The 23,580-nt window shown below is 47.9% G+C and overlaps 1 protein-coding gene across 7 annotated transcripts in view; it reads left to right on the top strand.

The window, feature by feature from the left end:
* LOC144798252 (uncharacterized) overlaps nt 1-23,343 on the top strand; it is a 44,514-nt gene extending 21,171 nt beyond the window's left edge. For 4 of the 7 annotated variants that reach the window (XM_078669004.1, XM_078669005.1, XM_078669006.1 and 1 more), the window contains exons 3-11: nt 2,530-2,736; nt 3,887-4,084; nt 6,992-7,192; nt 8,678-8,872; nt 10,223-10,396; nt 11,310-11,378; nt 13,138-13,287; nt 15,821-15,919; nt 22,362-23,343. In XM_078669004.1, coding sequence (XP_078525130.1) covers nt 2,530-2,736; nt 3,887-4,084; nt 6,992-7,192; nt 8,678-8,872; nt 10,223-10,396; nt 11,310-11,378; nt 13,138-13,287; nt 15,821-15,886 — 1,260 coding nt within the window. In that variant the 3' untranslated portion in view covers nt 15,887-15,919; nt 22,362-23,343. The remainder of the gene's footprint in view (nt 1-2,529; nt 2,737-3,886; nt 4,085-6,991; nt 7,193-8,677; nt 8,873-10,222; nt 10,397-11,309; nt 11,379-13,137; nt 13,288-15,820; nt 15,920-22,361) is intronic. The other 3 variants (XM_078669010.1, XM_078669011.1, XM_078669008.1) reach the window with 2 other exon arrangements.
* The last annotated feature ends 237 nt before the right edge of the window (nt 23,344-23,580 follow it).

A 23,580-nucleotide genomic window follows, 5' to 3' on the forward strand; every position in this document is an offset into this window, starting at 1 on the left:
ATTACACCTTATACATTAGAAAGAAAATCACATTTCATACTAAAAATTAAACAAATACTATTATGATAATGCTTTGTGATAGAGTAGCTAATCTGTATATCTAAATAAAAACATTGTTTTTTGCAGCGGTCTTAAAACATTATATTCAACAATATTGAAAATCATTATATGTCTAAAAAATACATTCTTAACTTCTATAATGTGTCCCACAATATTTTTGAGTAGACCATCTTTTTGAAATTTTTGTTTTACAATATGTTTTCCACTATATTTTGGTAATTCACTGTGTAGAGGAGAAGTCTTAAGAAGTCTGCTTCTCCTGTCCCTGCCATCAGCTAAAGGCACAGACGTGGCCTGCTGATGGGGGCTCCTGCATCCTGGCTAGCTCGCACATGGAGTTATTTAGAACCCAGTGTCTAAAAATGCAGACCCAAAAAACAAGTACAAATAAAATGTGTGCAGCGTGTCCTCTGTATTTTTGCACCTAATGTAGACTTATGTGCAAACCCCCCCCCAAAAAACTTCTTTGCTTCATTGTTGCGCCCATTTGTCGATCCTTTTCTACTTTATATGTCATAAATTCAAAATAAATTATGTTGGCAAGTGTCTGGGTAGAGTGGAAATGAGCACAATTTGTGTTTGATTCCTATTTGGTAATAGTGCTACAACGGGCACGGGTGCAGTTTTCTCCCTCCTGGATTCTTCACCGGGAGGCCTCTTTGAACCAACCAGTCGGAAAAAGTTGGGGAAGGGAGGTTTTTTTTTGGGTGGGGAGGGGGAACCATGGTTTTGAGTTTTCCTTTTTGATGTAATAATGCTTTAAATTACAGTTTTACTCTTTAAAAATGTAGCTTTGTTCTGGTGCTTCTTAAAGTGCTTGGGCTCACTGTGCTAGACGTGATTGCGTTACGCAGCCTAGGAAGAGATTGGCGGCTGTCTGTCCTTCTGTGACACTTGAGGGCCTGTTTCTGATATTGATGGCTAATGTCTGAAGTGGGACATCGGTGCAGCTGTCGCCAGGAGGATCGTCTCTGTTCCTTGTTACTTATGTGTTTTTAGCAGGATCATTCTGGAAGTAATGAGGAGGGATGATCCTCCGTCTGCTCTCTTTAATGCTGCCGTTTGCTTGTCGTATTTTCAAAAAACGGTTTATTGCTGATGAAGATTGGTCTTAAAATATAATTTGATTAGACTATTATAAAATTATAGGAAAGTAACACATAAGCTTTAAAAAATATAGTTTTTCTGGATGAAAGTGTTGATTTGATATATTTAAAAAGGATCTTTAAAAGCATGTTTCCAAACAAACAATTGCAAGCCCAGTTGGTGTATCGGGTGATTACATGGGCAATCATTCAGGTAATGGCGGCACTCTATAGATGCAAATATTGATATGGTGCTTTGGTTTTCATAAAAGGATCTTTTGGCAGTAATCTTCACCAAGAACTCAAAGGGAGACTCGCCACAAGCATGATTATTTATCAAAGTGGGCTTTTTGAAAATGATTACATTTTACAAGCCAACATTCAAACTTAACCTTCTTTGGTTGCCCGAGAGATCTACCCGCGAGTACACCGTCCCATGGTGGCATGTGTACATTTACTGCATGCCACTTCGTGATCGGAGACGTCACGTGAGGAGTGCCTGGTACCCTCTTGCAAGCAGTTTAGAGTTGAAACTATCCTTTAGCTATCGGTTCTTTTACTAGCTGCGAATGCTTCTTGGGAGCAAACACCCAGGGACTCCCTATGTCCTCAAATCCAGGACATGGGGATCTCTTGCATTCAGTGCTTCCAAATTCAGGATAAGTCAGATGCACAAGGCTTTGTTTCTTGAGTGATCTGTCTGGCTGTTGCAATCTAAGTGTGTTTATTTGTGGTTTAGAACAGGAAGGATTCATTGCAGAAAATTACTTTTGTGACACTAGGTGAAACAAACCCTCACTTTTTTGGGGAATGAAGAACAGAGAACTGATGTCTAGCTTGAATTTTCAGGCATGTTTTTCATGTTGTGTTCCTGTTTCAGGTGTGAACTTCTTCTGCTTCCACTTTGAATGACCCAATAGTAAAGTAACTGAAAATGGGTGGTGAATTAGTAGTATGAAGATAACATAGTGGCATCTTCTTTATCCTACTATTGCCTATTCCTTCCTGTTTCTCTAATATTTGTTTGCAGGTTCTTTGTTTATAAAATTTGATGCTCCATTTTTCTGTTTTTGTGTAATTTGTGTAATTTTGAAAACGTGTCCCTAAACCTTCTTAACCTCATATTTTGGATGGTCAATCACTCAGCAGAAAGACCTGGAGGGTTTCTATAATGTGAGAATGGAATTGTTTGACTGTCTTAACTGTGTGTTTTTCAGTTATTTGTTCACAGTAACCCTCATGAATTTCTTTACGTTATGCATGGTCTGGTTGGCTGTTGTTACCTATTCATTTCTTGTGCGTTGAGGGGGTCGATTCTCCCTAAACCCCCTCCAGAGCATGCCCCGATTGATCCTCGTGTGGCCCAACTTTTTACCTTCTGCAGGATATCTTAAGGTGCAGTGAGAAGAATCGGGGAGCAGAGGGAGCAGCGCCTTCTCAGCGGGACAACCAGAGGGAAGAGGCTGGGGATAAGAAAAAGAAGAAATCTACATCGGCCCACTCTACACCCCCCCTGCACAACTCCGCGGGTAGCAATGGAAAGCCATCACAGACGCCACCACAGCAGGCGACAGCGGCACAGAACTCCACGGTGAGCAGCACAGCCATCACCAAGCGAGCACAGCCATGATTGCTTCACTTGTGTCAAATATGCCCACACCCCAGACTATTAATCACGGTTTCTAAACATGCCTTAGTATGAAAATCCTGGTGTTCCTGAGAAACGCCTCAAAGGTGCGGTGTATATTAACCAGTTACATAAATACACTTATGCGATTATAGACCTCATCTATTCTGATTTGTCTTATTTTTTAAATTGTGATTTTCTCTCTTTTATCTCAGTGTTTTTCAACTGTATTTCATTAAGATTCTAATGACAACATGCAGATATGTTTTTGGTTGACCTCAGTACTTTATTATAGTTTTTTATTGGTGTTTGCCTTTGGTATTATCTTTCTTCTTGTGGAACATAGTATTTGCATGTTAGAATATTTGGCGTAGGAAAATTATGAGCCTGTGTGCTCCAGTTTTTTCCAGTCCTGCTTATGGCTTAACTGAGCTCCAAGCTATGATCATTTTGTTGGCTTTTCATATGTCACTGAAAGCTCCTTTTTCTCCCAGCATTTAAAGAATGGCGCTGTCTGTCGCTGAGCTCTGTGGTTCTCGTCCTCGTCTCTGGCGTCAGACACTTTGCCCTGAATGTGGTCCTCGGTGCTGAGATCTGATTATTTTGCCCGAGTTATTTATCCATAATCCTGGGATCTGTTGCTTGGTCCCGTTAAGGTCTAAAGATCCAGGACTCTTACTCTGGGCCTGCATCTGGTGCTACCGAAATGATTTGAAGGATGACCATTGGTTGCGTAGTTTGTCCCCAGGTTTAACTCTTGCCTGAGTCTGCAATGGTCTAGGCCTGAGTCGAAGTCCACTCTCCGTCGCTCAGTTATTAGGATATGGTACATGGTCTTTGGCTCTGGTAGGAAGATCAGGGATCTGGTAAGAAGATCAGAGATCTGGTAGGAAGATCAGGGATCTGGTAAGAAGCCTATGGACTTCTACCAAGTCTGCATTATCTGAGAAGTTGTTCTGGCACAGATGCCTCTTCTTGGCATTTAATACCCTGGACATAAATTATGCGGCTCGGGTTATGTGCTCGGCCACAGGCTCTGTTTTACACTAAGCGTGCTGACTGCTGAGGCCTTCTTTCTTCAACACTGTACTGTCATTTGCATTTTGCCACACAGTGGAAGGCAGGGGATGATTGCAGAGCCGTCTGGTCTCAGGACGGACTGGTGTATCCTGCTCGCATCCACTCTGTGGATGAGGAAGAAGGCAGCTGCCTGCTCGTGTACGAAGGCTACGGAAACGAGGAAGAGCAAACACTAGAGAATCTGCTGCCACCAAGCCCAACCGGGGACGAGAAGATAAAACAGCGGAAAAGGGTAACCGGCAACTTGCTTTTTAATTCTTTTTGCTGGCATTACTTCTGTTGTGAAGATTCCCCTAACACCGGGCCACTGGAATTATGCGACATGGGTAGACCAAATTATGTGGCATATTACAGCACATTATGTGACCATATCGCTACATTCTTTTGTTCTTGTCTTTTTTCCACATCTTAACACTGCCTGGACAAAGGTTCCACCTAATTAGTACCAGTTTAAAACTCTCCTATGCAAAAAAGGCAATTGGACAGGTGACCAGTGAACTTTTGCAAGGGACTTCCTTTGTGTGGCAACACGTGTTACTACATGTTTAGTAACTTTTTGATCTGCAAGACCTGCAAAATATGGAGCAGATATTAGATTATGTGGCAAATCCTTAATTATGTGGAAAACTCAGTAACCACAAAATCACATAATTCTTGTGGCCCTGCCCTAACCCTTCCTTGCATATCTGGTCACACCAGTTATTTATCTCTCGGGTATTGCTGAAGCAGCGTCAAAACACGTTGTATCTCTCGGTACTCCCCCTGTCTCTCTTTCTCTCACTCACCCTTGCCCCATTCCTTCCCTCGTCTCTATATTTGTCGTTCAGTCCCTCCTTCTCTTCCCCCATTTTATTTTCCCTTTTCTCTCCCTCTTTCTCTACAACTACATATGTTTCTGTAACTCTGTCTCAAAGCTTCTTTTGCTCCAGGTCTCTCTCCTTTCAGTCTCTCTCTCTGTCTCTTACACACATGCTCAACCTCAACTTACATAGAACAGGTAAAAGCTGCGCAACCTTCCATCACTTACAATCCAGGCAGCTCCACTGCTAGCTACGCTCGTGCGCACTCCAGGTACAGCCCGATCAGCAGTGCAAGCTTCCCTCCTATACTGGCCAGCAGACACAGTCGGCAGCAGTGGAGGCTTCCCTCACATACAGAACAAGTACAGCACAGGCAGCAGTGCAATGTGTTCTTACAGAACACCCGGCAGCGGTGCAAGCTTCACTCCTATACTGATCAGCAGGCACAGTCGGCAGCAGTGGAGGCTTCCCTCACGTACAGAACAAGTGCAGCACCGGCAGCAGTGCAATGTGTTCTTACAGAAGACCCAGCAGCGGTGCAAGCTTCACACCTATACTGGCAAGCGGTCACAGTCGGCAGCAGTGGAGGCTTCCCTCACATACAGAACAAGTGCAGCACCGGCTGCAGTGCAATGTGTACAGACCATCCAGCAGCGGTGCAAGCTTCACTCCTATACTGATCAGCAGGCACAGTCGGCAGCAGTGGAGGCTTCCCTCACATACAGAACAAGTGCAGCACTGGCAGCAGTGCAATGTGCTCTTACAGAACACCCGGCAGCGGAGCAAGCTTCACTCCTATACTGATCAGAGGGCACAGTTGGTGGCCGTGGAGGCTTCACTCACATACAGAACAAGTGCAGCACCGGCAGCAGTGCAATGTGTACAGACCACCCAGCAGCGGTTCAAGCTTCCCTCCTATACTGATCAGCAGGCACAGTCGGCTGCAGTGGAGGCTTCACTCACATACAGAACAAGTGCAGCACCGGCAGCAGTGCAATGTGTACAGACCACCCAGCAGCGGTTCAAGCTTCCCTCCTATACTGATCAGCAGGCACAGTCGGCTGCAGTGGAGGCTTCACTCACATACAGAACAAGTGCAGCACCGGCAGCAGTGCAATGTGTACAGACCACCCAGCAGCGGTGCAAGCTTCACTCTTATACTGGCAAGCAGGCACAGTCTGCAGCAGTGGAGGCTTCCCTCACATTCAGGACAAGTGCAGCACCGGCAGCAGTGCAATGTGTTCTTACAGAACACCTAGCCGCGGTGCAAGCTTCACTCCTATACTGATCAGCAGTCACAGTCGGCAGCAGTGGAGGCTTCCCTCACATACAGAACAAGTGCAGCACCGGCAGCAGTGCAATGTGTTCTTACAGAACACCCAGCCGCGGTGCAAGCTTCACTCCTATACTGATCAGCAGTCACAGTCGGCAGCAGTGGAGGCTTCCCTCACATACAGAACAAGTGCAGCACCGGCAGCAGTGCAATGTGTTCTTACAGAACACCCAGCCGCGGTGCAAGCTTCACTCCTATACTGATCAGCAGTCACAGTCGGCAGCAGTGGAGGCTTCCCTCACATACAGAACAAGTGCAGCACCGGCAGCAGTGCACTGTGCTCTTACAGAACACCCGGCAGCGGAGCAAACTTTACTCCTATACTGGCAAGCGGTCACAGTCGGCAGCAGTGGAGGCTTCCCTTACATACAGAACAAGTGTAGCACCAGCAGCAGTGCAATGTGTTCTTACAGAACACTAAGCAGCGGTGCAAGCTTCCTTGACACAGAAGACACATTGTTATACAACAGTTAAAGGGTGGACTTAAAAGAATGGTCGTTTTTTATGTATTGCTTATTGCATTAGGCCTTTTTTGCTTTTGCACCCAATATGTGGTGTGTTTTGCTCCTGTAAGACTTGGAAGTGGCGACTTAGTGTCTGTTTTCCACTTGTGCAATGCCACTGCTACGACAAGCTATCCATGGAGGTACAAGCACAAAGTTACAGCTTTTGCTGTGGGTGTTGGAGGATTTGCCCAGATGTTTATTTCTACATCAGGCACTTTGCTCAAATCCTCACTGTAAGCCTCTCAGGCAGCGGTAAATCCCTGCTTGTATTTCTGCGTTCTCACTGTGTGTGGGTAAAGTTCATGCGCTTAGGGCTCATATACTCATTCAACTTCACGTGCCTCTATTTTGAGTATCGTCAGGTCAAAATGCAACTGTTTAATCAACTTTTTTCGAAGGTTTCTCATGCCTTCATGATGATGACCCTCAAATGATCATAGTTTCCCTCAGAAGTCCCAGCCTTGCGATTTCACGATCTTTGCTTTGCTTTTTCTCATCAGTGGAAGGTTGGCGATGCCTGCAGCGCTGTTTGGTCCGAAGATGGCTGCGTCTATCCTGCCACTGTGAAGTCGATCGATTATGAGGCTGGAACCTGTGTGGTCATGTATGATGGCTACGGGAACAAAGAAAAGCACAACTTGGAGGAGATTGTGTCTGTCTGTAGCAGCAGCGACGAAAGCTCCTCTCCGACGATGACACAAGTGAGTGATAGTTGGCTGGTTTGAGTCTACATCCTTCCTCTGTAGAGGATTGTGCTTAAAACTGGGGAATGGCAGGAGTATTGGTTAGGGCGTGATCTGATCATGGTACTGGTCATGGGAAGCCTGCGGTGACACTCATTGCTGGTGTCGGTTATCAAGGTTGTTGACAGAAGGAGGGACTAACTGTGTCCCTGGCAGGAGAAGGGCTAACCGCATGACTGGTTGAAGTACGGTCTGCCAGCCTTACTGACTCAAACAGAATCTTACAAAGGTATTCGCAGAAGCAAGGTATAACAAAAAGACAGGAAGCAGCGAGGTAACGAAGGCTCCAGGTTGGTACGGGGGCTGACACCTTTTCTAGCATAAGTGGTGTCTAGTGGTGTTACTGGCAGAAGGAGGGACTAACAATATTACTAGCAGAAGGAGGGTCTAACGGTGTTACTGGCAGAAGGATGGACTAACAATATTATTAACAGATGGAGGGTCTAACAGTGTTACTGGCAGAAGGAGGGACTAACAATATTGCTAACAGAAGGAGGGTCTAACAATCTTTCTAACAGAAGGAGGGTCTAACTGTTACTAGGCGAAGGAGGGACTGACAATATTACTAACAGATGGAGGGTCTAACAGTGTTACTAGCAGAAGGAGGGACTAACGATATTTCTAAAAGAAGGTAGGTCTAACATTATTACTAACAGAAGGAGGGTCTAACAGTGTTACTAGCAGAAGGAGGGACTAACAATATTACTAACAGAAGGAGGGTATAACATTGTTACTAGCAGAAGGAGTGCCCCAAAAGGTCTTTAATCTCTATAATGTTATTTAAATTAATCCATGATCTATCTGAGAGCTATCACTTTAGGATGTTATCACACTTAGTCAACACAATTATCTCACATACTGCAAAGAAAAAGTTGTGCTATAATTTGTTGAGAATATGTTGTCTTCAAATTGTTTCCCTGGGAAAGAGCAAGGGGTCAAAAGTCCGTTGGTTCAGAGTTGTTAATAACTGTGCCATGGGGTTGGTTTGGACTGCGAAGACCCCTCTTTATCTTGTTATGCGAACATCTCAATCAGCCCTCTAGTGAAGGACCTTTGGGGGCTGCAGGTTTTTGCATCTATTTAATTAAATTAAGATCTGCAGAATGCGGCTTTGGTTTTTGTTTTAGGATAGTCAAATCCTCGGCACAAGTGTACACAGCTTGGTATTATCACAAAATTAACCAAAAGTTATTTTCTGACTGGGTAAATCTGGGTTCAGAAGGACCACAAACCTTGGTTTTTTCTCTCACATCCTGTAAACCTTCATAATTTCCATTATGATCCCTTTATAAAGAAGATGCCACAGAGTGATCCACCAACCCTGGAACTCTGCAGTTGCTTGTAATTTACTAAGGCTGTGGCCTAAGAGGGAATCTGAATTCCGAAGCGAGTGAGTGTTTTTGTTTCAAGGTCTGACTATCTTCTCTCTCTTTGATCACGCAGTGGAAGGTGGGCGACCGCTGCTCTGCGCTGTGGTCCGAGGATGGCCGCGTGTATTCAGCTGTGATTAAATCAGTCGACGAGGCGGCGGGCACCTGCGTGGTTGTGTACGACGAATATGAAAACGAGGAACAGCAGAACCTGGTGGATTTGCAGCTCACCGGCCGCAGCTCCACCGACACCAAGAAAAACCGACAGGTGAGCAACATGAAATGCTGAGCCGGTGCTGTGGGAGCCCCACTCGTGTTTGCTAGTGCACGTTTGGTGGCCTAAAGTATGCCTTGCTAACTTACAGCTTGGAGCACTGCCATACCTTGGCCTCCTACTGCAAGCCCGAGCAGCTGAACCATTTTCTGTTTCAGTTCTAAACTTACCCGTCTGTGCGGGCATCTGTACTTTTTCTGGTAGCATCTCCTGAAACTGATGTGCCAGGGCGCCTCGACCTTCACCCACATCATCTAGCACTTTTACAGGTGCCTCCGAATGTTCTTCAGGTACTGACATGTAATATGCAACCCCATTCTACTAGCATGCATTGCTTGGGTGCCAAAAATACTGTTTTTTGTGTACCTTCCTAATAAACACCACTCCCCTGTTCTTCTAGTAATAGGCCCTTACATGGCTCTGCCATGAACCTCTCTTCTGCCGAAGCTGTCCCTAGATTGAATATAAGTGTATTCATTCAAGCGTAGGCGTTGCGTATGATGGATAAGGAAAGTGTGGTTCATGGAAACAAGGCTTCGCCAGAGTCCTTTGCTTGAGTCAAAGAACCAGGATTAGAAATGGTGTCCGGGGTCCTCCTCTAAAGCGTCTGTTGCTCTCAAGGTGCAGAAGATGCTGCGCTGGCCCCCGAACCCCCCCCAACTGTCCATTTAACAGTCAGGACCTAGCACCCCCTGCGCACAGCGCCCGCTGACGTGCCACACACGTCCAGCACCACATGCTATTCTAGGAAAAGTTTCCCCCACGGTTCTATGTTATTCTTCAAATTGCAAGCCGGCGGTTCCGAGACCGGTGCACATTTCCCTCACCGGCATCCATCACGGGATTACATGTTTATGACGAAACACACGGGGACGACGCTTACATACACCTCTATTGACACGGGATTTCACGGACAAGGAGGCGTGGGCCATAGCAGATTGCACTTAGACCGCCATTTTACATGCTAACGGACCCATTCATTCCTGCAAAGTCAGGCGAGGTTACGACCACCTGGCACAAGAAGACCGCTACATGTACTTCTATTTTTGTTCTGCTATGTAACCCTCTATGTGTGTAAGAATGTATAATCACTTTCTGCCTTACTGCCCCTCCCGGGGGGCGTGATATGTGAAACCTCAATAAAAAAAAATTGAAATAAAAAAAAAGTGCAGAAGATGCTGGGGGAGGGGGACCCATTTCTTCCCATTGTAGCGCAACCCCGTTGCCCACCTAGGCCAAGAGGCGCCTGTCTGGCTCCTCGTTATGTGGAACAGACCTATGGCAAGGCTATTGGCAACAGATGGAAGTTGTTCTAACTACTGTTCGTTTTCTTTTTGCTACAAGGACGAAGAGGATTCGGATTGGGTTTACAAAAGGCAGAGCTCCATCTCGTCTCAGGAGATGTCGCGAGGCTGGAGGAAGCAGAGCCAGAAGTCGGACTGGCTGTACTCCTTCCCTCCCCCACCGCCGCCGCCTCCACCACCGCCTCCTCCCTCCCTGCCCCCACCACCTCCAAAGGTGAGGACTTGTTTGCAGCATTTGTGGTTATGTGTCCTCTGCCACCTAATGTTGGGTTTGGGTGGAGAGGGAGAGTAGGTCTATCCGACTAGCCTAATCGTACCATGAAGCCACTAAAGTGTGTCCCCCCGGGTATAGGGGCGCGTGGCAGTGTTGAAAACATCTTGGGCCGCCAGAAAGGAAACCTTGTTTACTCTGCTGCACAAGCGGCACCGCAGTTGACAGGACAGCACGCTGCCTGGAAAGAGGGGGTGTGAGGGAGCACTGACGACCAGCTGCATAAAACCCAAATCCGACATAATTGAAGTCAAACCTCCCAGGAAGGGGTGTCTGACCTCTGTTTACCAATCCTAGAAACAAACAAGTGATGGGTGGAATGTTTGAATTAATCTCAACCACTGGTAATTACTCTGGGCCGGACTCCAACCTTTTTTTTTTATCATTGTGTGACTACAGACAGTGGCCAACCATATGCAAATCAGCCTGTGTCCTCGTCCAATAAGAACAGTCCTGTCTGTAGTGGTAGGCCATGTCCCCTCTGAGTGGGAATGGCCAAACGCGCTCTGCGGTAGCTAAGGCGCATCTCACTGGTGAGGGCTGGTAAAGCGAGGTCTAGTGTTGCTCGGTTCCATGGGGGAACATCAGGTGTTTTCTTGCACCTTTCTGAACCAGAGCCCATAACACAGATCCTGAAATGGGGGTATGTCTGAGGGTAGAGGGGCGAAAGTTGAGGAAGGGGAGGCGAGGTGGTCCATTGTTCTGGGGTGTTCTCGGACGCATCCACTGATACTGAAGGCCCACTTTTGTACCACAGCGTGTAGCTAGTGTTTACATTGCATGCAATCTGTTTGTGTACACTCTTGTGTGATCTTGCCTTCGCGATATGTCTTACCACTTTTGTTTCCTCCTCTAGAACTGCTTCTGGCCTCCGCCGCCGCCTCCCGTACGAGCTCACCTGCCTACCTGGCATGGCTGGCCCGCAGTGAGTACCACCATTCTGTCCCCACTGGCCGTGTGATGGCAGAGAGGTGCTGGCAGTACCTACCTCCCCCACCCCCTTCACTCACCTTTTTTCAGCCATGTCTCCTCAGAGAAGGGGTTGGCGACCGCAATGAGGGAGTTTGTGATCCAGGGACTATTATGCAGCCAGGAGGCCAGAGTGGAAATGTGGAAATGTGGGTGTTTTTTGTAAAGCGCACTGCGACTCCATGGAGTATCCTGGCGCTGAAGACCACTGGGGAACCCGTCCTGGTTTTCCCTGTGAGATTTCCAAGCCTGGCTTCCCTTTTTAGCAAAATGGCTAGATCCTGGGTAGACAAATAACTGTCTCGCTCTGTGCCTCAGTGGGCTCCACTCATCTGAAAACAGTGGGAGTGGTTAGGTGCCGGCTAGGCCTCTGTACTATGTGCTGTATAAAAAGTGGTGACTTTATATGTCCATACACCTGCCGACAGTGCCACAGCTCTGCTTTCAAACCATCTTTGTTCAAGGGACCTCTCCCCGAATGATGGACACGCACTGGCAATGACTCTACAGTCTGCTGACCATTAATGGGAGTCTCAAGCTCTGTGAGACCCCATGAGGCATCTTTAAACATGCCCCTGGAGACAGGTTTCTTCCAGGGGTTGGGGGTTGGGTGGATGACCCGCCAGAGACGAGAATGATGTCCTCCAGATCTCAAAGGAGTGAGTGCAGTTTAGAACTTCGATTCCTCTGTGCAGTGCAACAACTGGCCACTAGGCGGCGCTGTCGGCCTGTAAGTTTCTTTCAGGAGCTGCTTTCCTTGAATCTCTGTGGCCCGCATGAGTTCACAGTGCCATAGGGCTGCCGTTCTGAACTAATCAGTACTGGAAGCCGGGACCCTAGAGCAAGCAGTTTCTACGATTTCATCCCCAAAACATTGCTAAAAAAATGCAGAAACAAGTGCACATCAAACAAAAACTATTTTAATTTATTTAATAAACCAAATAAATGCAAAAATAGATTTTATTGGGAAGAATTGCTCTTTTCAGACTGTCGTTCAGAGAGCCATGTAAAACGTTCAGTTATACAGTTTCCATTTGCCAAAGCCCCACACGGGTGACCCCCAGGCTACGCGCTGCAGCCTGGGGCGCTTCTCCCTGGCTGCACTGGCTCAGGCCTGCCCCGCCTGGTGTTTCTGGAGTGCACACGTGTGCATATGTGTGCAGAGAGTCCTCAGGCCTCGGCCTGCAGCATGATGGGTGCTCTCTGTCCCATCTCCTGTTCTTGTGACCCAAACACAGAAGCCGCCGCTGGCTCATGTGGGAGACAGATTGGCACAAAAGACATCTAGAAGTTGTTTGTCAGACACAGTCCAGTTGTCATGAGAGGCCCTGATCTGAACCTGGAGTGAGAAAAGGAGCAACACAGGGGGGGTGGGAGGAGGGAGAGAGGATCTTTCCAGAAAGAAGGGATGGAAGAATGAGGGGTGAGGGCGAGGCCAAGCACCAGGGGTGGGATGGAGAGAAGGAGAGGAGGGAACGCGGAGGGGAGGGGGAAAACGAAGAGGGGAGCATCAAGGAGAAGGGATGGAGAGATGGGAGCGAAGCAAACAAAGGTAATGTGAAGGGTTGTAGTGACGCCAGGTGGAGGGACGGAGAGACATGCGCAGGTGTACATGAAGTGATGACCTGAACACTTGTACGGTAGGGGGTGAGATGTGGGGGTGATGGCAAATGGAATGTCGGTCCCTAACCTTCACCTGTCTTTGCTCTCTGCAGTCTGCCCAGCTGCCCCCACCCCCTCCGCCGCCACCGTTCTTCAGCACAGACTGGGAAGACTACGACGAGGATGAAGAGGAGGATGAGGACGCGCTGGCCTGTATGTTAATGGCCTGGTACATGACCGGGTACCACACCGGCTTTTACATGGTAAGGTGCGAGAGGTTTGACTCGTCAAGCGCTCAGAGCTGTGGCGGCTCCTCCTCTGTGGCGGAGGAGCGTCGCCCCTCTGCTTCAAAATAGTGTGAAGTAGAAATATAAAGTTATAATAGCTTTGAGTTATTATCATTTTATGCTTGTGCTGCTTGTGAGTGTGTAGTACTACAAGGTAGAGTTCAGCAGGTTTGTCATTTCCCAGGTGCGCGTCCGACCCTTTTCTGAAGTTGTGTCGCTCTGTGCCTGGATGTCGGCATGTAGTATGTGTTTGCTTCTGTGGCCGATTTCCTCTTTTCCAAGGTTTTCTCCGTTCTTTTGACTGTGTCTGTCTTTCTTTGTCTATATGCCTGTGTAGTAGAGTTTGAGGCAGAAATAGCAGCTAATGCTGGGCTAACAGGACAAGCTGATAAATACAGACTCAATCGACTCGTAGGCAGAGCAGACTTAGGGTGTTAGCCATGGGTATGGTGCTTGTCGCTTCCACGGCTGAGTGGGCTAGCCATGGGGTACAGAGCCGGTCACCTCTAGGATAGAGCAATCTAAAGGGGCCAACTAAGGTTTACAAAACCTGTCACCTCTAGGGCAGAGTAGGCTTAGGGTTGTAACTCTGGGGTACACAGCCTATCGCCTCCAGCGCAGAGCATTCTAAGGGTGCAATTCAAGGTTACATAGTCTGTAACCTCTTGGGCAGAGTTGGGACAGGAGTGTCGCTCTGGGGTACAGAGCCTGTCACCTCTGGTCAGAGTACTCTGAGGGTGCCATCCAAGGGTTACATAGTCAATCAATCAATCAATCATATCATTTGTAAAGCGCACTACTCACCCGTGAGGGTCTCAAGGCGCTGGGGTGGGGGATGCTGCTACTGCTCGAAAAGCCAGGTCTTGAGGAGTTTTCTGAAGGTCAGCAGGTCTTGGGTCTGCCGTAGGTGGATGGGGAGGGTGTTCCAGGTCTTTGCGGCGAGGTGGGAGAACGATCTGCCGGCTAAGGTCGCTCTTCGGAAGCGGGGGACTGTAGCGAGGTCGGCGGAGCGGAGCTGGCGGGTGGGGGTGTAGAAGCTGAGTCGTCTGTTGAGGTACGTTGGTCTGGTGTTGTGGCGTGCATTGTGTGGGTGCGTAGTCTGTAGCATCTCTGGTCCACAGAGCCTGTCACCTCTAGGCAGAGCACACTGAGGGTGCCTTCTAACGGTTACATAATCTGTAACATCTCGGGCAGAGTAGGCTCAGGGGTGTAACCCTAGGGTACAGAGCCGGTCACCTCTAGGCAGTGCATTCCATGGGCCAGCCAAGGGTTACTGAGCCTATTACTGTTAGAGCAAAGTGGGCTTAGGGTGCCAGCACGGGCTACAGGGCCTATCACTTCTAGGTCAATGCATTTGCAAGGGGACAACCCTCGGGTGACATCCTGTCACCTCTACGCCAGAGTGGGCTCGGGGGTATGCCCAGCGCTACCGATCCTGTCGCTGCTAAGGCATTGCAGCCTGCAGGGTCCAGCTCGTCACAGAATGATCAACCTTCACCTGGGCCTTTCAATATGAATTACGCGCGAGTGCTGTCGCGCACGAGCAGGCGTGGTGATGATCAGGAGGTTAGCGCGTCTACCACTCTTTGTGGTCTTTTGGGTTAGGAAGAGGTAGTCAGAGGTACTGATAGTTCTGGTTGAGATGGTAAAGTTGGCAGATATATTAGGTAAGATATAGTCCCTACATCTAATATTGGCCACCAGGAAAGTTACAGGCCATGAAGAAGAAAGTGTTTGGGTCTTGGAAAGGGAGTTCCAAAAGCCCAGATTGGGAGGCCCAAAGCAGCTACTCAGCGCACTGATTTCGGGTTGGATTTTTTCTACAGTTTGCCATTGCCAGGTCACAGGACTGTATGCCAGAATATGGAGATTTTAATAGTGTGGTATAATGTTGTGGCTATAATATCGCCAAATTAAAATATGGAGAGACTGAGTATATATTGGTAAATACAGGTGTGCTATTCTTAATTCCACATATGCCTACCTTGACGTTGTATTGATCGTCCCAGTCCATATATATGGAGTTGGGTATAGTACACCTATGTTCACCTTTAAATACTTACCTTGCCAATATTTTGCTGTCGATAGACACTATGGGTGCCCGGTATTAAAGTCTTGATAACCAAAGACCTATAGTCTGATAGAAATATGAGGCTGCTTGATATAGAGGGTGCTTGCATCAGAGATTTGCTTTCTGAGCAGTTTATTTGAAATCCTGTGTTTATGCCCAGACTCTGCTACCTCTGGTTTCTGGACTTCCTTTATTCATCTGTATCGGACTTGTGAGCTTTTGTGTCGTGCATCTTCTCTGCGGCCTTCTCCTTTTTTCTGCCGCTGTCAAGAAATGCACTATTTTTATTTGTCTTCAAGTAAATTCCTTCGAAGGCACTAAAAAAATTAACCGGATGACATGTCCAAATGTGCAAACAAGATTTTTGTTCATCTTTGACAATTATGTCCAACTGCAAAACCTCAATTAAAAAAAAACTTGCGTCTTCTCGCTGCTTAGGGACTGAAGCAGGGCCGAGCCGAGGCTCTGCGACCCACTCACAAGAAAGGTCAGCGGCGGAAATGAATGCCCGCCAGGATGCCGTGCCAAGCTGTGATGGTGAGTTTACCTTCTTATCTACAGCATTTGGAATGGAGATACCTGGGGCCATCACAATTCTAGTACTTGTGCTAGAATGAGTCCTGTACTCAGATAATACCTAATATCTTTGGATAACCACCGCACACCACACAACTGCACCTGGCCACCACACCACACAACTGCACCTGGCCACCACACCACACAACTGCACCTGGCCACCACACGTTTGCAACCCTACTGCCCACATGCAGCTCCTTAGTGTTCACATGGAACTGACACACTTATTCCTGTAATTGTGGCTCTGTTGCTAAATAAGAACCATATTCTCTCCATGGAGGCTGCACACTGCACCTTAGTGCATTCATTTTGAGGAAGAACAGATGTGTGCACTTCCTCCGAGTACCAGCCACAGTAGTAGCGCGGTCTGCACAGACGGCTCTGAAGAACTTTTCCTGGTGACATGGGGGACCGTCCAGCCGCGGCTGAGGATCTCTCATTGTCTTGCAGAAACTCATTGTATTGATTGGCCAGGCTGTGCCACGCTGCAAGTTCTGCTCAGCGCAGTGTATTCTGGAGCACAATATTCTGATTGTGTCCGGTCTTCCTCCAGTGCACCTACGTAATGAAAGTTCCGCTTTCATAGCAGGCGCAATTTTAAACCATTTTCTACCCAATTTCTAAGCGTGTCCTTATCCTTTCCAACTTATGAATTTCCGGCTTTTCAAAATGGGGGGGGGGGGACTGCCATGTGATCAGCTAATATGTTAGAAATTATGACAAATGTTTGTCAGAGACATATCCTGTGTATCCCACATAAATTAAATGGGCAATTATTCCTGCAACAAAAAAATCCTACAAACGAGTTTTGGTGCCAGCATTGCTTGTGTAGTAATGCACACACTGTTCTTCTCAATGACTTATAAATGGAATCCCATATGTGGAAACCCAGGCTGCCAGACTATGGTCCAGTCTAAATAGTTGGAACCTCTTAAGTCTACCCTGAAACGCCTTTACTCCTCCTAAGGCATGCCAAGGATAAATTACAAATTTACAAACTGTAGAAGCCTGGCACAAAAGCAAAACTGTTACCTGCTCCAGACCATCTCCAGAAACTGTTGCCCGCTCCAGACCATCTCTAGAAACTGTACCCCGCGCCAGACCATCTCCAGAAACTGTTCCGCGCTCCAGACCATCTCTAGAAACTGTACCCCGCGCCAGACCATCTCCAGAAACTGTTCCGCACTTCAGACCATCTCTGGAAACTGTTCCCCGCTCCAGACCATCTCTAGAAACTGTCTCCCTTCTAAAGACCATCTCCAGAAACTGTTCCCCGCCCCAGACCATCTCCAGAAACGGTTCCCCGTTCCAGACCATCTCCAGAAATGGTTCCCCGCTCCAGACCATCTCCAGAAACTGTTCCCCGCTCCAGACCATCTCCAGAAACTGTGCCCCGCGCCAGACCATCTCCAGAAACTGTTCCCCGCTCCAGACCATCTCTAGAAACTGTACCTCGCGCCAGACCATCTCCAGAAACTGTTCCCCGCTCCAGACCATCTCCAGAAACTGTACCTCGCGCCAGACCATCTCCAGAAACTGTTCCGCACTTCAGACCATCTCTAGAAACTGTTCCCCGCTCCAGACCATCTCCAGAAACTGTTCCCCGCTCCAGACCATCTCCAGAAACTGTTCCGCGCTCCAGACCCTCTCCAGAAACTGTTCCCCGCTCCAGACCATCTCCAGAAACTGTTCCGCGCTCCAGACCCTCTCCAGAAACTGTTCCCTTCTAAAGACCATCTCCAGAAACTGTTCCCCGCTCCAGACCATCTCCAGAAACTGTTCCGCACTTCAGACCATCTCTAGAAACTGTTCCCCGCTCCAGACCATCTCCAGAAACTGTTCCCCGCTCCAGACCATCTCCAGAAACTGTTCCGCGCTCCAGACCCTCTCCAGAAACTGTTCCCCGCTCCAGACCATCTCCAGAAACTGTTCCGCGCTCCAGACCCTCTCCAGAAACTGTTCCCCACTCCAGACCATCTCTAGAAACTGTTCCCCGCGCCAGACCATCTCCAGAAACTGTTCCCCGCTCCAGACCATCTCCAGAAAATGTTCACCACGCCAGACCATCTCCAGAAACTGTTCCCCACTCCAGACCATCTCCAGAAACTGTTCCGCGCTCCAGACCCTCTCCAGAAACTGTTCCCCACTCCAGACCATCTCTAGAAACTGTTCCCCGCGCCAGACCATCTCCAGAAACTGTTCCCCGCTCCAGACCATCTCCAGAAAATGTTCACCACGCCAGACCATCTCCAGAAACTGTTCCCTGCTCCAAATCATCTCCAGAAACTGTTCACCACGCCAGACCATCTCCAGAAACTGTTCCGCGCTCCAGACCATCTCCGGAAACTGTTCCCTTCTAAAGACCATCTCCAGAAACTGTTCCCCGCTCCAGACCATCTCCAGAAACTGTTCAGCGCTTCAGACCATCTCCAGAAACTGTTCCCCGCTCCAGACCATCTCCAGAAACTGTTCCCCGCTCCAGACCATCTCCAGAAAATGTTCACCACGCCAGACCATCTCCAGAAACTGTTCCCTGCTCCAAATCATCTCCAGAAAATGTTCACCACGCCAGACCATCTCCAGAAACTGTTCCCTGCTCCAAATCATCTCCAGAAACTGTTCACCACGCCAGACCATCTCCAGAAACTGTTCCGCGCTCCAGACCATCTCCAGAAACTGTTCCCCGCTCTAGACCATCTCTAGAAACTGTTCCTCGCTCCAGACCATCTCTAGAAACTGTTCCCCGCACCAGACCATCTCCAGAAACTGTTCCGCGCTCCAGACCATCTCCAGAAACTGTTTCGCGCTCCAGACCATCTCCAGAAACTGTTCCGCGCTCCAGACCATCTCCAGAAACTGTTCCCCGCTCCAGACCATCTCCAGAAACTGTTCCGCGCTCCAGACCATCTCCGGAAACTGTTCCCTTCTAAAGACCATCTCCAGAAACTGTTCCTCGCTCCAGACCATCTCTAGAAACTGTTCCCCGCTCCAGACCATCTCCAGAAACTGTTCCCCGCTCCAGACCATCTCCAGAAACTGTTCCCCGCACCAGACCATCTCCAGAAACTGTTCCGCGCTCCAGAGCATCTCCAGAAACTGTTCCCCGCTCCAGACCATCTCCAGAAACTGTTCCGCGCTCCAGACCATCTCCAGAAACTGTTCCCCGCTCCAGACCATCTCTAGAAACTGTTCCGCGCTTCAGACCATCTCCAGAAACTGTTCTGCGCTTCAGACCATCTCCAGAAACTGTTCCCCGCTCCAGACCATCTCTAGAAACTCTTCCCCGCTCCAGACCATCTCCAGAAACTCCTTCCCGCTTCAGACCATCCAGAAACTGTTCCCCGCTCCAGACCATCTCTAGAAACTGTTCCGCGCTTCAGACCATCTCCAGAAACTGTTCCGCGCTTCAGACCATCTCCAGAAACTGTTCCCCTTCTAAAGACCATCTCCAGAAACTGTTCCCCTTCTAAAGACCATCTCCAGAAACTGTACCCCAGACCATCTCCAGAAACTGTTCCCCAGACCATCTACAGAAACTGTACCCCACGCCAGACCATCTCCAGAAACTGTTCCCCAGACCATCTACAGAAACTGTACCCCACGCCAGACCATCTCCAGAAACTGTTCCCCAGACCATCTCCAGAAACTGTTCTCCTCTCCAGAAACTGTTCAGCGCTTCAGACCATCTCCAGAAACTGTTCCCCGCTCCAGACAATCTCCAGAAATTTAAAATCCTAAAACTCGACTTCAAACAGCCATGGATAATTCAGATGGCAGAGGCAGGGAATCCAATCTTTTGAGTATAAATCCCACAAATGCGGAGGAGTATAAATCGAGACTAGAACCAAGCCACTTTCAGTTGAGAAGTCTCCAGAAAGCAGAACTGTTCGGGGTTAGCCTTCTGCTTATTCCGGGCTTCACAGATGAGGATGCTCTAGAAAGGAAGTAAGACAAAACCATACACCTGACCCTAGAGCTCACTGTGAAAGTCTGTGGGCAAGTAGAGTAACTACAGGCCTGACCGAGGGACAACCATGTCAGGACAGGCACACAGCGGCTGATGATGGGAAGAAAGACGAAACCATGCATCTGATTCTTGAACTCCTGGCGAAGGTCTGTGGGAAAACCGAACAACAACACGTGTTGAGGGGCAGCCATTTAAGATCAGCCACACGGTGCGCGGAGATGGAACATGCAGCAATCCTCTAAGGGGCATTAGATGTTATAATAGATATTTCACCCAGACTCTGACAGCACCCTATCTACTAATCCTACCACCCACGCCCACCTGACGCTCACCATCCTTGCCTCACTAACCCACCGGGCTTTGCAAAGTCACCAGGTCAGGTGTATGGCTAGTCCTGGATCTCCGTCTCATGCCCACCTGTTGAAATGCACAAACATTTTTTGTGTACATAGAGAAACTGTCTTCTGATGGTTAGTGCTCTAAAGTGGCTGGAAGATGATATGACTTTACTATGAAAATGCCAGTAACAAATCAGAATGACCTTAACTTCTGCATATTAGCTTACCCTCGCTGAAAGCTGGGAGGTTTGATTGGGTAAATCAGTTTCTCTTAAACGAATGCTGATTACAACTCCGTCTGTACCTTTTGAGAGGCTTTGCAGCGCGCTGCATATTACCAAATTAGATATCAAATGAATACAAGACCATATTTTTCATGGACACCAATTTCTGTCCTGAAACAAATGTCAATCTTGCTCTTCTGTCATAAACAAATGCAGATATTGCTTCTGTGTGTAGCAGCATCACCGCGGTGAGACGTCAGTCTGGACCCACAAAATCTCGTGTCGTGGATTCCTTGAAAAAGCCACACCGCCAGTCCAAATATGGATTTGACCCCTTTATGTTTTTGAGTTTCTCCAGTACCTTCCATTTCCCATCTCTGTTCAAAAAATTTCAATCTAAGGAATATGTAAAGTTGCCCCTACAACCTATGTCTTGGTTATCCATTGCTTCGTGTCTGGAAGTGCAAACTAGAAACAACACTGGGTGTTTTTGTTTCCTTCTGTCATCAATTATACTGAAAATCCTTTCTTTTTGTTGCCAGTGGATACTTAATTCGTTTTGCTCTTTTTATTCAATACTTTTGATCTCTCTCCCTTCATGATATAACTCTCCCACTTCTTCTTTCCCAGGAGGAATCTCTTGATTGATTTTCAGTTTTATGTGGGGGAACAGCTGTGTGCGCTCCTTCTGAGGCTCCCATTTATAGACCAAATTACATCACTGTTACTTTGATGGCGCTAAACCCGGTGCTGATGATGCACTTATCATTGCTCCTACCTGGCACCGTCCTCTACTCTATGTGCCAACTCGAAGCCCTTTAAGAGATCAGAAATATGTGCCCATGCCTCTCCCTTCACTGTGTTCCAGACCTCTTTCAGGTAGATTCATGAAAGCTAATTGGGCTCGCAAAGGGCCAGATTCTGAGAATCTGGCCCTTTGCGAGCGCAATTTTTGCATTTGGGATTCATCATCCCAAATGCAAAAATCGCTAATAGCAAAATCGCATATTTGCGAGGAATTGCATTTAAGGAATCTCTATTTGAGATTCCTTAAATGCAATTCATTAACCAATTTTTTTTTGCGAATTCGCTATTACTGGCCGCTATTTACCACGAATTGTAACTTCGTGGTAAATAGCGAAAACTTAGAAAAATGCACTTCAGTGCATTTTTCTAAGTTGCATGTTACACACACATGTCCTTTGGACATGTGTGTGCAACATCAGTCTACATTTACATTACAGGGGTGCTACAGGGTGTCCTTTGGACACCCTGGCACCCTTGAAATCGCATCTTTATTTGCGATTAGCAATTTGCTAATCTCAAATAAGGAAGATGTAGGAATCGCAATATTTTTTGCAATTCCTACATGAATCCCGTTTTACAAGTCCTTAATAGCGATTCCTTATGAATCGCTATTACAGACTCGCAAAACGGGACTTTGATGAAGCTAGCTGTTTGTTGCTTTAAAGTTCTACATTCCCTTCACCGCTCTGCTTTCTGGGGGTTCTTCAGCGGAAGGTGGCATGGTTCTAGTCTCCGCTACCTCAATAGTATGTCTGGGGCTTCCTGCCTCACCGCATCAGCTAGCGCAGTCCGGCCATGATGGGTAGGCCCACCCCTGGTTCCTCTCCCTTGAAGCTTCTCTGGTCCAACGTCCACCCATCTGTCTGATGGAGGGATTCTGGTGTCTGGTCTGCCTATGTTCCATGAAGGTCTTGCAGGGGTGGAGGGGTGCATTGCACCAGTGTGTAAGTGGCTTTAGTAAGAGCAGTGGTTGGCTTTGGCTGTTGGTGCGTTTCATTCAGCGTGGTTACAGGTTCAGAGGCCGGTAGAGCTCATCTTGTGTCCTGTCTTCCTCTTTTCCTCTGTAGATGGATTATCTCTCCTGTGGAGACCGAAGGAACGCTAAGCGCCCAGAAGCACCTCCCAGCATGCGTCAGACACCTCCCTAACAGCCATGCGGCTGCTCCTCCCTTGCAACGCGTCTGACGTTAGCCTTCTAAAAAGAAGACGGACCCTCAAGGTCCATTTGCATTGCCAACTGTTCAGAAAGAACCATTCCACGCCCGCTTTGGATGCCATCCAAGCAAGAGCTTGAGGACTGCCCTCTGCCAGCGTTGGGGTGCCCAATGCCAACATCTCTTTGTACAGCGGCTGCGAAAGCTCTAAGTGTGACATCCTGCCCTGCTGTTGGCACCAGTGGCGAGTGTGTGGACTCTCTGCTCCATTCTGGTGCGATCTGTTTTGTACCGTACAGCAACGATGGGCAGGGGTCACAATCCCAAGGGAGTCGTGGCTTTTACTGGGGAGAAAAGTAACACATTTGAATACATATGCTTGTGATCAAGAAATAAAAATGTCAGTCTTGTTGCAACACCGTTTTAATACACTTGGCTTTTGGGGACAGAAGTTGATCCAACCAGCCTAGCGCTGGCACTGGGGTTGATGTGAATCTTGGTGAATTCTGTGGCCCTCTCGGTGGCGCGAGGTGCGGACCCTCTGAAGCCCAGCCATGACGATGGATGGATGGAGTGAGTTTCGTCAGCAGACACAGTAATGTTCAGTACTGAATTGAGCAGCAGTCTGTGTTTTTACGCTGTTAAAGGGGACTGGTGGTGTGCTGGGCAGTAAGGTTTGCTGTCGGAGCTGCGCAGCTGGGAGAGGCAGGTGATGCATCTCGATATACAGGCTTAAAATGTTGTTTAATAACCATAAAAGTGTTTTTCTTTTTTTCTTTTCTGTAAATTGCATGCTTCATTCTATCTTGAAGTCAGAGTTTGTTGCTGGTTTGTGTACGGCAGCGACCAAGCGAAGCTGGCGCCTGTTTATTCTGAATAAATGTCTCTCTGTAAATTCTCTGTCCACTGCTTTCTTGGGTGTTTTGGGGCTCTTTAACTTTTTCTAACTTTCTGCTTCATTGGAGGATTTGCTGATGCTCCTGTTGTGCAAAATCGTTATATGGACCCAAATATTGCTGGTTGGTAACACTGGACGCACTGTTTTGTAAATATTCGCAGAGGTAGGATGAGTGAAATGGCCATTTAGCAGCAAGATGTGGATCGAAGATTTGTGATTCTCAAGTTCTGTGAT

Source organism: Lissotriton helveticus, chromosome 12 (assembly GCF_964261635.1).
Source record: "Lissotriton helveticus chromosome 12, aLisHel1.1, whole genome shotgun sequence".
NCBI lineage: Eukaryota > Metazoa > Chordata > Amphibia > Caudata > Salamandridae > Lissotriton > Lissotriton helveticus.